This window comes from Oncorhynchus mykiss, chromosome 27, assembly GCF_057628025.1.
Source record: "Oncorhynchus mykiss isolate SJ-2025 chromosome 27, ASM5762802v1, whole genome shotgun sequence".
NCBI lineage: Eukaryota > Metazoa > Chordata > Actinopteri > Salmoniformes > Salmonidae > Oncorhynchus > Oncorhynchus mykiss.
In genome coordinates this window covers 21,521,478-21,536,623 of record NC_143048.1, presented here as the reverse complement: position 1 = coordinate 21,536,623, position 15,146 = coordinate 21,521,478, and the positions used below count along the sequence as shown (strand labels likewise).

Sequence of the window (15,146 nt, the reverse complement as noted above, 5' to 3'; positions counted from 1 at the left end):
GCAAACTGTCTCTTCAGAAGATTTAAAAGCCATGCCCCTTGAAACTCATTGGCTGAATAGATATATCACCTAAGGAAATGATGTCATCATTACATTGTTTGTAGTATGAAAGCTGATGGGTAGAGAGAAGATTTTAATTTGTATCCAGATTTAATTAATCTCGGAGACCAGGGTAAGAAACTAAACTATGATCTCATTTCATTATATTTTTTTATGTGAGTTTTAATGTATATTTTCAATATAATGAGTGTTACACTAGCACACTGAAAATACTATGAAATCAACATCGGAACGATTCCCAATGTAGTTAATTTTGCTCTGGTCATTTTGGGACCCATGAACAAGTTCTAGACTGTGATGGCTTCTGTGGGTTCAAGGGTTGCAGTAGCTGTATAACCGACTGTTGTGTTCAAATTTACAGTATCACGGCCGGGGAATGGCTTCCAATAGCTGTAAAAGCAAAATTCTTTCAAATGTTCTTTCCTGTCTTAACTACAAGACTGGAAAATTCATCATTGCAGAAAGCAAGAGAGTCGGCACTTTGTACAGAGTTATACAATTATCCATCATTGGATACCTTGTTGGGTAAGGAACTCAACAAATTAATTTCCACATTTTCAAGATGTATCCCCTTATAATGATCTAAGGGCATATTAAATGTTATTAATCAAATGCAATCTAGTCCATATATTTGTTAGTTCACATAAACGTAACGTGTAAAATATATTCCAATCAATATTTTAAACCCCTAGTAAGCTCCAACCTGCATTTAGATCTTCTTGATACGAAGTTATGAAGCTTGAGATTTTTAGCTATCATGAAGATCCTTCCATCCAGCATTATATTTTTGATAAGCGTCAGTCTGGTATAATTCTAAACTTAAGCAGATTTTTTTGATCCTCATTGAGATAGCTATATTGTCCTCCTGGTCTACACAGGTATGTATTCCTGAGCAAGAAGTCCTACCAGGCCAAGGAGGAATCTATCCAGAGCGCTGTGATTACCAAACTGAAGGGAGTGGCGGTCACCAACACCGCAGAGTCCGGACGGATGGTGTGGGAGCCTGTGGACTATGTCATTCCACCCCAGGTCAGACTAACTACAATCCCATGTTTGGTCTTATTTCTATCTCATCCACTGTGCTTGACTGCTAGAATAAATATAATTATAAACTGGGTGGTTTGAGCCCTGAATGCAGCTTGGCTGAAAGCCTTGGTACTGAATAACAGACCGTATACAGACGTATGACAAAACATTTATTTTTACTGTTCTAAATACATTGGTGTAACCAGTTTATAATAGCAATAAGGCACCTCGGGGGTTTGTGGTATATAGCCAACATACCACTGCTAATGGCTGCATTCAGGCACTCCGGGTTGCAGTGTGCATAAGAACAGCCCTTAGTTGTGGAATATTGGCCATATATCTCACCTCCTGCACCTCCTGCGGTTCCAATGGTAACCGCCCCGTTCCACCCCGTCCCTCCCCCCGGAAGCCTCATCGTCAGAGAATAAACTCTGTATCACATCTGTTGAATGTGTTTGTTTACCTTTATGCACACATTTTTGTGGTCACTCTCCCTTCATTTTTCTCACTGTTAATCATGAATGGTGAAACGTCTATACAGCATCTGCATGCCAATATTTTATCTCAATTAATTTAATGAGAATATGCATTTAGATCTTGATAGGAAGTTATGAAGCTTGAGATTTTTAGCTATCATGAAGATCCTTCCATCCAGCATTATATTTTTGATAAGCATCAGTCTGGTATAATTTTGCCACAATATATTGATGAATATACTGTATATGTTTCATATAACTGTATATGTTTCAAGTAGATTGATGAACAAAGATACTGTAAGTCAAAACATTGCATTCAAGGCAAAAAAGTTGGTAAAGCTGCAATGGGTAAATCAATAAAAAATACTCAGACAGGAACACAGGCAGACAGACATATAAACTCACAGACAGGCATGTTTCCCTCTCTCTCTATTCACTAATCTCAATCTCTCTCTTCTCTCTCTCTATTCACTAATCTCAATCTCTCCCTTCTCTCTCTCCCTCCCACCTTCCTTCTGTATCCATCTCTTTGCCTGCCTCTGTCTCTATCTACCCCCTCTTTATCCCCCCTCCTTCTCTTCTCTCTCCTTCACCAATCTTTTACCCACTTCACCCTCTCCCCCTCTCCCTCCTTCTCTCTCTCTCCCACCCTCCCTCCCTCCCTCCCTCCCTCCCTCCCTCCCTCCCTCCCTCCCTCCCTCCCTCCCTCCCTCCCTCCCTCCCTCCCTCCCTCCTGCAGTCACCTACTTCTCTCTCTCTGCTTCCTCCCATATCCATTCTCTCTCTGTCCTTATTTCCCTCACACCCCCTCTTCTCATCTATCTCCCTCTCCCTCCTCACTCTTCTCTTTCCCACCTCTCCAGATAGGATATTGATGCATACATCAATACACTGCATTCAAGGCAATACAGTTGGTGATAAAGCTGCATTGGGTAAAAGACAGACAGACAGACAGACAGACTTATCCACTCACAGAGCTTGAGTTTTCCCCCAATTATCCAATTATGTGGATCCCCAATGATTTATTTTTCCTTGAATGCAATGTATTCACTTATACCCTGATGCCTATCTATGCTTCAATATCCTGTCTGTGGAGGTGGGAGAGAGTAGAGAGAGGTGTATGTGTATATGCGTTAAGTAGATTGACACACAGATAAGTCAATACATTGCATTCAAGGCAAAAAAGTTGGTGATGAAGCTGCAATGGGTATATTGATGAAAGACTCGGACAGACAGACAGGCAGGCAGGCAGAGTATTTCACCAATATACCCATTGCAGCTTTATCACTAACTTTCTTGCCTTGAATGCAATGCATTGATTAATGCATCAATACTTTGATGCATATCTTTTCGCTTTGAATATAATGTATTGACTTAAGTGTCGTGTCTCGTGACCTATATTCTTCTGCAAATGCGTGCCACACTGACGCTTATCAGTTGATACCAGGCTGGTTTAACACTCTTTAATTTTTTCCTATAGGGTGATGCAGTTTTTTTCATTGTTACCAATTTTATAGAGACACCAAACCAGAAGTTGGGCAACTGTGCTGAGGTAAACAAATTCCCTTTCTTTGCTTTGTGTTGTCACCTTTAATCACCCTTTAAAAGTGAAATATACACTGTATTTGGTCTGTATTTGTTAAACCATACCAGTTTGTTTGGTATTGTTTCACAGAGCCCTGATGTGCCGGATGGCCACTGTAAGGGAGATAAAGACTGTGCAAAGGGAGAGTCAGTGAAAACTGGCCATGGTAGCAATCTTTGAAGACTCAAATTGAATTGAAACAAGAAATTATATATACTGTCTCCTTTACTCTTCACAAACATAAAATATAATTTTCTGTAGGATTTAGGACAGGCCGCTGCTTGAGAGACAATGGGAAATCCAGTGGTACGTGTGAGATATATAGCTGGTGCCCCATTGAGAGTTGCCACCAACCACAGTAAGTGTGTCATCACAAAATCTAATGAAAATGTTTTGCATTCTACCAGGAAATGGCTTGCTCTCAGTCTTTTTTATGTGTGTATTTTGTGTAATTTCCCTTACGTTTTGTTTTGGAGTGTCACCGAGGGCTTCATAGGAGCATTGCCGATGATCACTGGAGTGTAACAAAGGGGAAAAAACGGAGCATCTCGAGTCTGATTGTCACCCCCCCTCGAGAGAATGCAAATATTCCCATTGGTTCACTGCATATTGAAGCCTGTAGTTAAGGCCTTGCAGAAGCTGCATGGAGGCAGAAAAATCAAAAAGTTTTAACGGAGACAAAACTAATAATATCATACCTGTGTTGAAGTCCCAAGACCAACTAGAAGATAACAAAGCAAAAGCAATACTATTCAGAAAACACCTACACAATGTCCACTCTTGCCGCAATGACCCTCACTTTGACCTTGTTGATAGAGAAGTACAGAAAACAATATTTACCTCACACCTGACACTTACCTCTCTCCCGACACCAGTAGACCAGTAGGCTCGATCCTAGGCCCCACGCTTTTCTCAATTTACATCAACAACATAGCTCAGGCAGTAGGAAGCTCTCTCATTAATTTATATGCAGATGATAAAGTCTTATACTCAGCTGGCCCCTTAAACGCTCTACAACAAAGCTTTCTTAGTGTCCACCAAGCTTTCTCTGCCCTTAACCTTGTTCTTAACACCTCCAGAACAAAGGTCATGTGGTTTGGTAAGACGAATGCCCCTCTCCCACTGGTGTGATTACTACCTCTGAGGGTTTAGAGCTTGAGGTAGTCACTACTGTCCTTCCCTCAGCACATATCAAAGCTGCAGGCTAAAGTTAAATCTAGACTTGGTTTCTTCTATCGTAATCGCTCCTCTTTCAACCCAGCTACCAAACTAACCCTGATTCAAATGACCATCCTATCTATGCTAGAATACGGAGACGTAATTTATAGGAAAGGGTGATCTCGGGCGACTAATGTTTTTTTACCATTCGGCCATCAGATTTGCCACCAATGCTCCTTGTAGGACACATCACTGCCCTCTATACTCCTCTGTAAACTGGTCATCTCTGTATACCCGTTGCAAGACCCACTGGTTGATGCTTATTTATAAAACCCTCTTAGGCCTCACTCCCCCCTATCTGAGATACAGTACATACTGCAGCCCTCATCCTCCACATACAACACCCGTTCTGCCAGTCACATTCTGTTAAATGCCCCCAAAACACACACATCCCTGGGTCGCTCCTCTTTTCAGTTTGCTGCAGCTAACGACTGGGACGAGCTGTAAAAAACACTCAAACTGGACAGTTTTATCTCCATCTCATCATTCAAAACCTCAATCATGGACACTCTTACTGACAGTTGTGGCTGCTTTGTATGATGAATTGTTGTCTCTACATTATTGCCTTTGTGCTGTTGTCTGTGCCCAGTAATGTTTGTACCATGTTTTGTGCTGCTACCATATTGTGCTGCTGCCATGTTGTGTTGCTACAATGTTGTTGTCATGTGGTGTTGTTACCATGCTGTGTTGTCATGTGTTGCTGCTATGTTGTTGTCTTAGGTCTCTCTTTATGTAGTGTTGTGGTGTCTCTCGTCGTGATGTGTATTTTATCCTATCTTTTTTATTATTAATCCCAGCCTCTGTCCCCGCAGGAGGCCTTTTGGTAGGCCGTCATTGTAAATAAGAATTTGTTCTTAACTGACTTGCCTAGTTATATTAAGTTTAAATAAATAGAAGAATCCACCCGATCCATCACTGTTGAAGAAACTAAGATCCATTTGAATTTAAAAAAATAATCTAAACATCTGGGGTAGACAACATTGACAGCACACTCAATAAACAAGCACCCAATGAATACCTACACCACTTCCTTCTGCCTTGGAAATCTGCAGTTGTTATAATGATTCACAAACCTGATAAAGACCCATACATCACAAGCTACAGACCAGTCAGCCTCCTCAGCCATGTAAGAAAGCTGTTTGAGAGAGTACTCATCCAAAGACTGAGCAGCCACACTGAGGAAATGGGCCTTCTTGGAGTCCATCAGGCTGGCTTCAGAAAAACAAGATCAACTACAGATAAGACTTTCAGAAGAAATTCTCCAAAATTTCAAGAAAACATTTTTTACCCTGGTCGTCTCCTTAGATATAGAAAAGGGATTCAACAAGATGTGGCATAATGAGTTGTGCTATCGACTTGCAGACTTAAACTACCACCTTCCATCAAAAACATCAACACCAGCTTCCTCCACAACCGCACAAATAAAGTAAAGGCTTCCACAGCAATATCCCCACCATTTACCCCTGAAGCAGGTGTCCCAAAGGGGGCAGTCCTATGGCATTCCTGCTATATATATTAGACATCTATTAACCCCCATCCACCATAGGTCAAGTTTCACAGTTTGCTGACAACCTCTTCTACTGGTCCAGATGTCCTCAACTTCCTGCCAAAAACTTGAGCTAGAGACATGGTCTTACATGTGGTGCGTAAAGCTGAACCCACAAAATACTTAATGTGTCCTCTTTACAAGACGCACCATCCAAAAAACAAAGAAACCCATTGAAATCAAGCTTTATGGCAAATTAATGAATGTAGAAAAAGTGGCTAAATTCCTTGGCATCACCTTTCAGAAGAACATGCACTGGACAACACATATCGCGAACATAAAGAGAGTAAGGGACGAAAAAGATTCAACCACTTAAAAACAATGTGCGGAAGAAAATATAGAAAATCACCTCAGACAGTGTTTAAAGTCTATATCAGCTACATCCGATCTCTCTTTAAATATACCCTACCAGCCTGGATAACAGCCTCACCACAGCAGATTAATTGGCTACTGACAATCCAAAACATAGCAATAACAATGCCCTACAGACTACCAAGGTACACCAGTAATCATTACACCCACAACATATCTGGACTCAGTCAATCATTGGTCAGAAGTTCATCAACAGAGCCATGCATTACCCATTACTGAAGGAAGCTGTGAAAGAGGCCAAATGGACCACAGACACACCCATGTCCAAAATGCTCCAAGGTTGAAACTGACCCAACATATTCCACTATCCCGACATAGCCGTGCACAACTGACTCCAATCAGACATTACCATATGTTATTTTATACATACATTTTCTTTTTAAATATACAATTACAGTTTATATATTTTTTCTTGTTCTATTCAATTTAGAGATATCTAACCCTTCCCCCTACCACCTACCCTTACCCTAATCCGGGTTCGTATCCTCTTCCACCCCTCACCCAACCGCCACCCCTTACCTTAACAAGGGTCCGTATCCTACACACACACAGGCACATACACGCATGCACGCACATACACACACACACACACACACACACACACACACGCACACACACACACACACACACACACACACACACACACACACACACACACAGGCACATACATGGATGCACGCACACACACACACACACACACACACACACACACACACACATACGCACATACACATACGCACATACACATACACACACACACACATGAGCATGTGTACACAGTAGTAATCTTCCTTCCCTTTCATCTCTTCAGGGATGGACATAAACACATGTCTATTTTAAGAGAAGCTGAAAACTTCACAATCTTCATAAAGAATTTCATCAGATTTCCCAAATTCAGTTTCTCAAAGTAAGTTATCTATGTTAAAAACACATACAAAATAGACAGACTGATGGATTTCTGACAGAGTTTTCTTCAAATGTTTAAATGTATAAACTAGAGCTGGAGTCTTTTAATCGGTTAATCTGAAGTATTTCAGAGAGTTAACTTTCTGCAATTTGATATAAAAACATTTATCTTTGAAACGTTTCACCCAATTATGAGGGCCAATGTTCAGGACACAGCTGACAAATACCATCTGAAGAAATGTCACTATGATGAGCTCCTTGAACCCTACTGCCCCATATTTCGTCTGGGAGACATTGTTTACCGGACTGGACACAGCTTTCAGGACATGGTTTTGAGGGTCAGTTTTCACAATTGAAAAGTGTATTTGTGGTTGTTATTGATGATGACGTTGATAAGGATGAGGATGTTTTTTTTAAATGACTTTAAGCAGTTAAATGTAGACTCTGTAAGATGTGCATACCATCCAAGAGTAAGCCAACAACAAAATACTTGTACATAAAAATAATGTAAATAATAGAGCATTTCACTATCAATACTCTCTCTCTCTCTCTCTCCAGGGTGGTTCAATTGGAATTCTAATTAAGTGGAAGTGTGACCTTGACAGAGATCACTCAGAATGCAAGCCACGGTACAACTTTACTCGCATTGACATTAATGCATCCAGAGAGTCCACAGGATTCAACTTCAGGTGACACACATTTGCGCACACACACACAATCACGTGCACACTCACACTCACACACACACACTCAAGAAGTTGACAAATAGTCGACAAATACTACTTAATTTGAAGTCATACTTCAATCTTCCACATTTTTGGTACTCTCATAACAGACATGCTCGGTATTACAAAAATGAGTCTGGAGAAGTCTACCGAACACAATTCAAAGTGTACGGCATACGCATCAACATCATGGTGCATGGAAAGGTATGAAATATCTCTTATTATATGGCTTTTCAGGATGAATGCATCTATTTTGTTTCCTGATGTTTTGACTCCCTTATTGTTACTTTCTTCTATTTTCTACTACAGGCTGGAAAGTTCTGTATCATTCCCACCGTTATCAATATAGGCTCAGGACTAGCTTGTATTGGTGGTGTAAGTATTATTCAACCGACCTGCACATACCTGTACAGTCAAAACAATACTTTCAGATCAACTTGTTTTTTGAAAAGATGACATTCGTATTGAGACTATACATATCAATTTCACAGAAGAGGCTGGTCTGTAATGTCTGTAATGGTAGAAATGGAATGGTAGCCGTTCCATGTATTCCATTACAGCCATTCTAAAGTGCCCGTCCTCTTCTAGCATCTCCCACCAGCCTCCTCTGCAATATAGGTATATAGTATATTCTGTATATTTTATTGTATAATATTATTTTATTTTGTATATGTTCATGGGCCTCGTTTTATTGCAGGGGACCTGGCTCTGTGACTGGATTCTTCTCTACCTGATGAAAAAGAGGGAGTTCTATAAGGACTGGAAGTTTGAAAACGTCAAGAAGTATGGCATTTACAATAAATATTTGCCTGAGTTACATTTTTTTTCCTGGTAACAGAGATTAAGAGACTCTTGTTATAAAATGTAATGTTCATTCACACTCCCCCTTCTACAGGGAAGACAGAAACGTGTCTAACATCACAGAACACTATAACGGTACAACAGAGGATACAAAACAAATACCAGAAGAGAGGCAGCTGACTGACCAATCACCTGAGGTTTAACACCATGGCAGCAGCTCACTGACCTATCACCTGAGGTTTAATCATGACAGGGCGGCAGGGTAGCCTTGTGGTTAGAGCGTTGGGCTAAGGTTGCAAGTTCGAATCCCCTAGCTGACAAGGTATGAATCTGTCATTCTGCCCCTGAACAAGGCAGTTAACCCACTGTTCCTAGGCTGTCATTGTAAATAAGAATTTATTCTTAACTGACTTGCTTAAATAAAGGTACATTTTTTTTATTTTTTTTTTAAACAGTAGCCATACCTAAAGAAGCTGGTTGAGAGAATGCCAAGAGTGTGCAAAGCTGTCATCAAGGCAAAGGGTGGCTACTTTGAGGAATCTCAAATATAACATACATTTTAATTTGTTTAACACTTTTTTGGTTACTACATGATTGCATATGTGTTATTTCATCGTTTTGATGTCTTCACTATTATTTTACAATGTAGAAAATAGTCCAAATAAAGAAAAACCTTTGAATGAGTAGGTGTGTCCACATTTTTGACTGGTACTGTACATACAAAGGTACAGTATATAACACCATAAAGTATCATATGTTAATGAACTTGACAGTTTTGCCATGCATGCTTACTCTATCTATCTAGAATCAAGACTAGACAAGAAATGAGTGAATGAGCAAACTGGTATTTTATACTGTCTTGTCTGGTCAATGATCACTTGTGAGGTAACACCTTAAGACATACTTTCTGGGTGAGTTCAAATCTCAGATATCATTATTTTAGCTGAATTAGTTAACGATGATGGCATACCAATAGACTACATATGAAGACATAGTGTTAGATTAAGATATTCACGTACTATTTCAGGTATCAATATTAAGCTATTTAAATTAGGATAGGATGAACTTTAATGGTTTATTTTGTATTTTTATTTTATTTTTCCAGAACAACAGCAATGCCATCCATCTTGTCTAGTGAGTGAGTGGGAGGAGCAGGACAGACAACATCTTCCTCCTCTTTATCTAACCCCAAGCCTAACAACAGTGTACCACACCCAAAGGACTGGACCCCAATGGACACCCAAATGAACTGGACCAACCACTTGTCAGCGAGACAAGTCCTGATAAGGAGTCTACCACATAAGTTGATGTGCCCTCTTGAAGAGAGGTCCTACATTTTGGTACTCATTTCTTACAGACTCATACACAAGAGCAACATAATACTGTAAGTAATTAACTTAACATCTCTTTAACAATGTGACAATGTTGTGATAAGGTCCGTGGAAGTTAGGCGTCTAAAAGCCAGGTAATCCAAAAAGAAGACAAAAAGGCGACCAGTTGGATACAAAAACATACTGTAAAAAATATTATGCAAGTTCCACTTTAAAAAATGTGGCAACTATTTGCTGTATTGATGTATTTTTAAGTATTATATACTTAATATTTTACTGGTTGTGAAACACTAAAAGTTAAGTCCTGTATAAAAAATGTCTAAGATCCAACTTAATTTGATCAAATCCAGAACTGTTAATCTTTCTGTTTAGTTACTTTCATTGATCAGGTCTTAGTGTTAAACATGGCTTTATGTATTTGATCACTTTACATTTCTATCCACAGGAATTGTGAATTGTTGAGCACAGTGCTCATTCCACTAACTGGAGGTTAAGCTGCAAGCATTGTAGCTTGATGTTTATGACTCTGTCAAGAGTGGTGCGCAGGTGCTAACTAATCAAATCAAATCAAACTATTTGTCACATGCGCTGAATACAACAAGTGTAGACTTTACCGTGAAATGCTTGCTTACTTACAAGCCCTTAACCAACAGTGCAGTTCAAAAAGAGTTAAGAAAATATTTATCAAATAAATTAAAGTAAAAAAATTATAAAAAGTTACAGGATAAAATAACAATAACAAGGCTATATACATGGGGTACCGGTACCGAGTCAATGTGTGGGGGTACAGGTTAATTGAAGTCATTTGTACATGTAGGTAGGGGTGAAATGACTATGCATAGATAATAATCAGCGGGTAGCAGCAGTGTACAAAACAATTAGGGGGGGTGTCAATGTAAATCGTCCGATGGCCAATTGATTCATTGTTTAGCAGTCTTATGGCTTGGGGGTAGAAGCTGTTAAGTAGCCTTTTGGTCCTAGACTTGGCACTCCGGTAACGTTGCCGTGCCGTAGCAGAGAAAACAGTCTATGACTTGGGTGACTGGAGTCTCTGACCATTTTTGGGCTTTCATCTGATACCGTCTATTATATAGGTCCTGTATGGCAGGAAGCTTGGCCCCAGTGATGTACTGGACCATACACACTACCCTCTGTAGCGCCTTACGGTCAGATGCTGAGCAGTTGCCATACCAGGCAGTGATGCAACCGGTCAGGATGCTCTCAATGGTGCATCTGTATAACTTTTTGAGGATCTTGAGACTCATGCCAAATCTTTTCAGTCTCCTGAGGGGGAAAAGGTGCTGTCGTGCCCTCTTCACGACTGTCTTGGTGTGTTTGGACCATGAAAATTCATTGGTGATGTGGACACCAAGGAATTTGAAACTCTCGACCCGCTCCACTACAGCCCCGTTGATGTTAATGGGGCCTGTTTGGCCTGCCTTTTCCTGTAGTCCATGATCAGCTCCTTTGTCTTGCTCACATTGAGGCAGCGGTTATTGTCCTGGCACCACTGCCAGGTCTCTGACCTCCTCCCTATAGGCTGTCTCATTGTTGTCGGTCATCAGGCCTACCACCGTTGTGTCGTCAGCAAACTTAATGATAATATTGGAGTCGTGTTTGGCCACGCAGTCATGGGTGAACAGGGAGTACAGGAGGGGACTAAGTACACACCCTTGAGGGGCCCCAGTGTTGAGGATCAGCGTTGGCAGACATGTTGTTTCCTACCCTTACCACCTGGGGCGACCCGTCAGGAAGTCCAGGATCCAGTTGCAGAGGGAGGTGTTTAGTCCCAGGGTCCTTAGCTTAGTGATGAGCTTCGTGGGCACTATGGTGTTGAATGCTGAGCTGTAGTCAATGAACAGCATTCTCACATAGGTGAGAACGGGTGGTCTCATTATTGAAAGTACATTTTCCGGACAGTTTTGATATCCGTTTATCATGATCCATTGCACCTCAGTTCGATACAGTTCGATACTAATATGCTTTTCGTTCTTCAAACATGCATACAACATTGAGTAAAAGTATTGTAAAGAAACACACAATTACCCACAATTCTTTGAAAACAGAGCCACATGGCAAGTTGTTGGAAGAACTTAAAATTCTTAAGTTGTTTGAAAATATTATGAAAATAGAGTTAAGTTAAACACAATGTTCCTTGTTGTTTTTACACACAAATAGTTGTTTAGATTATACATTTATCTTATTTAAAAAAAAATGGGGGGGGGGGGTGTTGATTGAACAAGTGAAGTAGAGTAAAGTACTAATTATATTCAAGTAAAGATGTCAAAATAATTAATTATATTTTCAAGTATAATTTACTGATCACCTGGATAATTATTTTACAGTGCACATGTATATATTAATCAGAGTAGATCACCCTATTCAATTACATGACACCAGGACGCATAACTGCAACACGTTTTGACTCAAATGTCAAAGAGTGTTTCAGCCAACGCTGCCTGTGAAGGACTTTTTTGGTATTCTTGGCATTTTATTAGGGTCCCCATTAGCTGTTGCAAAAGCAGCAGCAACTCTTCCTGGGCCACACAAAACTTGAAGTGTTACTGTCATGTATTGTCATGTTGTGTCTTTCTGTCCTTTCCTTTCACCCTGTCTCCCTCTGCTGGTCGTATTAGGTTACCTTTTCTCCCCCGCTTTCCCCCAGCTGTTCCTTGTCTCCTCCTAACTACCCATTCACCCCTGTTCCCACCTGTTCCCTTTTTCCCTCTGATTAGGTCCCTATATCTCTCTCTGTTTCTGCTCCTGTCTTTGTCGGATTCTTGTTTGTTGTGTTTCATGCCTGAACCAGACTATCGTCATGTTTGCTGTAACCTTGTCCTGTCCTGTCGGAATCTGCCGGTCTGTCTGAACCTACCTATGTTTGGTTATTAAAGAAGCTCTGTTTAAGTTAATTCGCTTTTGGGTCCTCATTCACTCACCGTAACAGAAGAATCCGACCAAGAATGGACCCAGCGACTTCGGATCCTCTCCACTCAGCCGTCGGGATCCAGGGAGCGATGCTAGGCAGACACGAGCAGGAATTGTCTGCTGCTCGACATGCCGTTGAGACCCTGGCCACCCAAGTCTCCAACCTCACAGAACAGGTTCACCATCTCCGCCTCGATCCACCGGCCACTTCCAGGGCTTTCGAATCTCCGGAGCCCAGAATCAATAACCCGCCGTGTTACTCTGGGGAGCGCACTGAATGCCGCTCGTTCCTCACCCAGTGTGATATTGTGTTTTCTCTCCAGCCCAACACTTACGCCAGGAGCACTGCTCGTGTCGCCTACGTCATATCTCTCCTTACTGGACGGGCTCGTGAGTGGGGCACGGCAATCTGGGAGGCAAGGGCTGAGTGTACTAACCAGTATCAGGACTTTAAGGAGGAGATGATACGGGTTTTTGATCGATCTGTTTTTGGGGAGGAGGCTTCCAGGGCCCTGTCTTCCCTATGTCAAGGCAATCGATCCATAACAGACTACTCTATTGAGTTTCGCACTCTTGCTGCCTCCAGTGGCTGGAACGAGCCGGCCTTGCTCGCTCGTCTTCTGGAGGGTCTCCGCGCAGAGGTAAAGGATGAGATTCTCTCCCGGGAGGTTCCTTCCAGCGTGGATTCCTTGATTGAACTCGCTATTCGCATTGAGCGACGGGTTGATCTTCGTCACCGAGCTCGTGGAAAGGAGCTCGCGCTCTCCGTTGCCCCCCTCTCCGCATCACTACCATCTTCCTCTGCCGGCTCGGGAGCTGAGCCTATGCAGCTGGGAGGTATCCGCATCTCGACTAAGGAGAGGGAACGGAGAATCACCAACCGCCTCTGTCTCTATTGCGGTTCTGCTGGTCATTTTGTCACTTCATGTCCAGTAAAAGCCAGAGCTCATCAGTAAGCGGAGGGCTACTGGTGAGCGCTACTACTCCTGTCTCTCCTTCAAGATCCTGCACTACCTTGTCGGTCCATCTACGCTGGACCGGTTCGTCAGCTTCCTGCAGTGCCTTAATAGACTCTGGGGCGGAGGGCTGTTTTATGGACGAGACCTGGGCTCGGGAACATGACATTCCTCTCAGACAGTTAAGGGAGTCCACGGCCTTGTTCGCCCTGAATGGTAGTCCTCTCCCCAGGATTCAGCGTGAGACGCTACCTTTAACCCTCACTGTTTCTGGTAATCATAGCGAAACCATTTCTTTTTTAATTTTTCGTTCACCTTTTACACCTGTTGTTTTGGGCCATCCCTGGCTAGTTTGTCATAATCCTTCCATTAATTGGTCTAGTAATTCTATCCTCTCCTGGAATGTCTCTTGTCATGTGAAATGTTTAATGTCTGCTATCCCTCCTGTTTCCTCTGTCTCTTCTTCACAGGAGGAGCCTGGTGATTTGACAGGGGTGCCGGAGGAATATCACGATCTGCGCACGGTGTTCAGTCGGTCCAGGGCCACCTCTCTTCCTCCACACCGGTCGTATGATTGTAGTATTGATCTCCTTCCGGGAACCACTCCCCCCCGGGGTAGACTATACTCTCTGTCGGCTCCCGAACGTAAGGCTCTCGAGGATTATTTGTCTGTAGCTCTTGACGCCGGTACCATAGTCCCCTCCTCCTCTCCCGCCGGAGCGGGGTTTTTTTTTGTCAAGAAGAAGGACGGGTCTCTGCGCCCCTGCATAGATTATCGAGGGCTGAATGACATAACAGTGAAGAATCGTTATCCGCTTCCTCTTATGTCTTCAGCCTTCGAGATCCTGCAGGGAGCCAGGTTTTTCACTAAGTTGGACCTTCGTAACGCTTACCATCTCGTGCGCATCAGGGAGGGGGACGAGTGGAAGACGGCGTTTAACACTCCGTTAGGGCACTTTGAATACCGGGTTCTTCCTTTCGGCCTCGCTAACGCTCCAGCTGTCTTTCAGGCATTAGTCAATGATGTCCTGAGAGACATGCTGAACATCTTTGTTTTCGTTTACCTTGACGATATCCTGATTTTTTCACCGTCACTCCAGATTCATGTTCAGCACGTTCGACGTGTCCTCCAGCGCCTTTTAGAGAATTGTCTTTTTGTGAAGGCTGAGAAGTGCACTTTTCATGCCTCCTCCGTCACATTTCTCGGTTCTGTTAT

General features: G+C 42.1%; 1 protein-coding gene across 4 annotated transcripts; it reads left to right on the top strand.

Moving 5' to 3' along the window:
* The first annotated feature begins 7 nt into the window (after positions 1 to 7).
* Positions 8 to 9,399, top strand: LOC110507735 (P2X purinoceptor 5). Of its 4 annotated transcripts, none has more exons than XR_016492447.1 (14): positions 51 to 172; positions 422 to 585; positions 939 to 1,089; positions 3,043 to 3,114; positions 3,238 to 3,313; positions 3,409 to 3,505; positions 7,095 to 7,190; positions 7,386 to 7,527; positions 7,748 to 7,878; positions 8,025 to 8,118; positions 8,224 to 8,289; positions 8,612 to 8,697; positions 8,810 to 9,037; positions 9,171 to 9,399. XR_016492447.1 is itself a non-coding variant. In XM_021587940.3 (13 exons), the coding sequence occupies exons 2-13, from the start codon at positions 437 to 439 to the stop codon at positions 8,916 to 8,918; spliced, it is 1,269 nt and encodes a 422-aa protein (XP_021443615.2). In that variant the 5' UTR covers positions 8 to 172; positions 422 to 436; the 3' UTR covers positions 8,919 to 9,399. The 4 variants fall into 4 exon arrangements, 2 of the variants coding, with proteins under 2 accessions (XP_021443615.2, XP_021443616.2); XR_002471172.3 differs by adding an exon at positions 8,406 to 8,532 and having other exon boundaries at positions 8,810 to 9,399; XM_021587940.3 differs by having other exon boundaries at positions 8 to 172; positions 8,810 to 9,399.
* Positions 9,400 to 15,146: the final 5,747 nt, after the last annotated feature.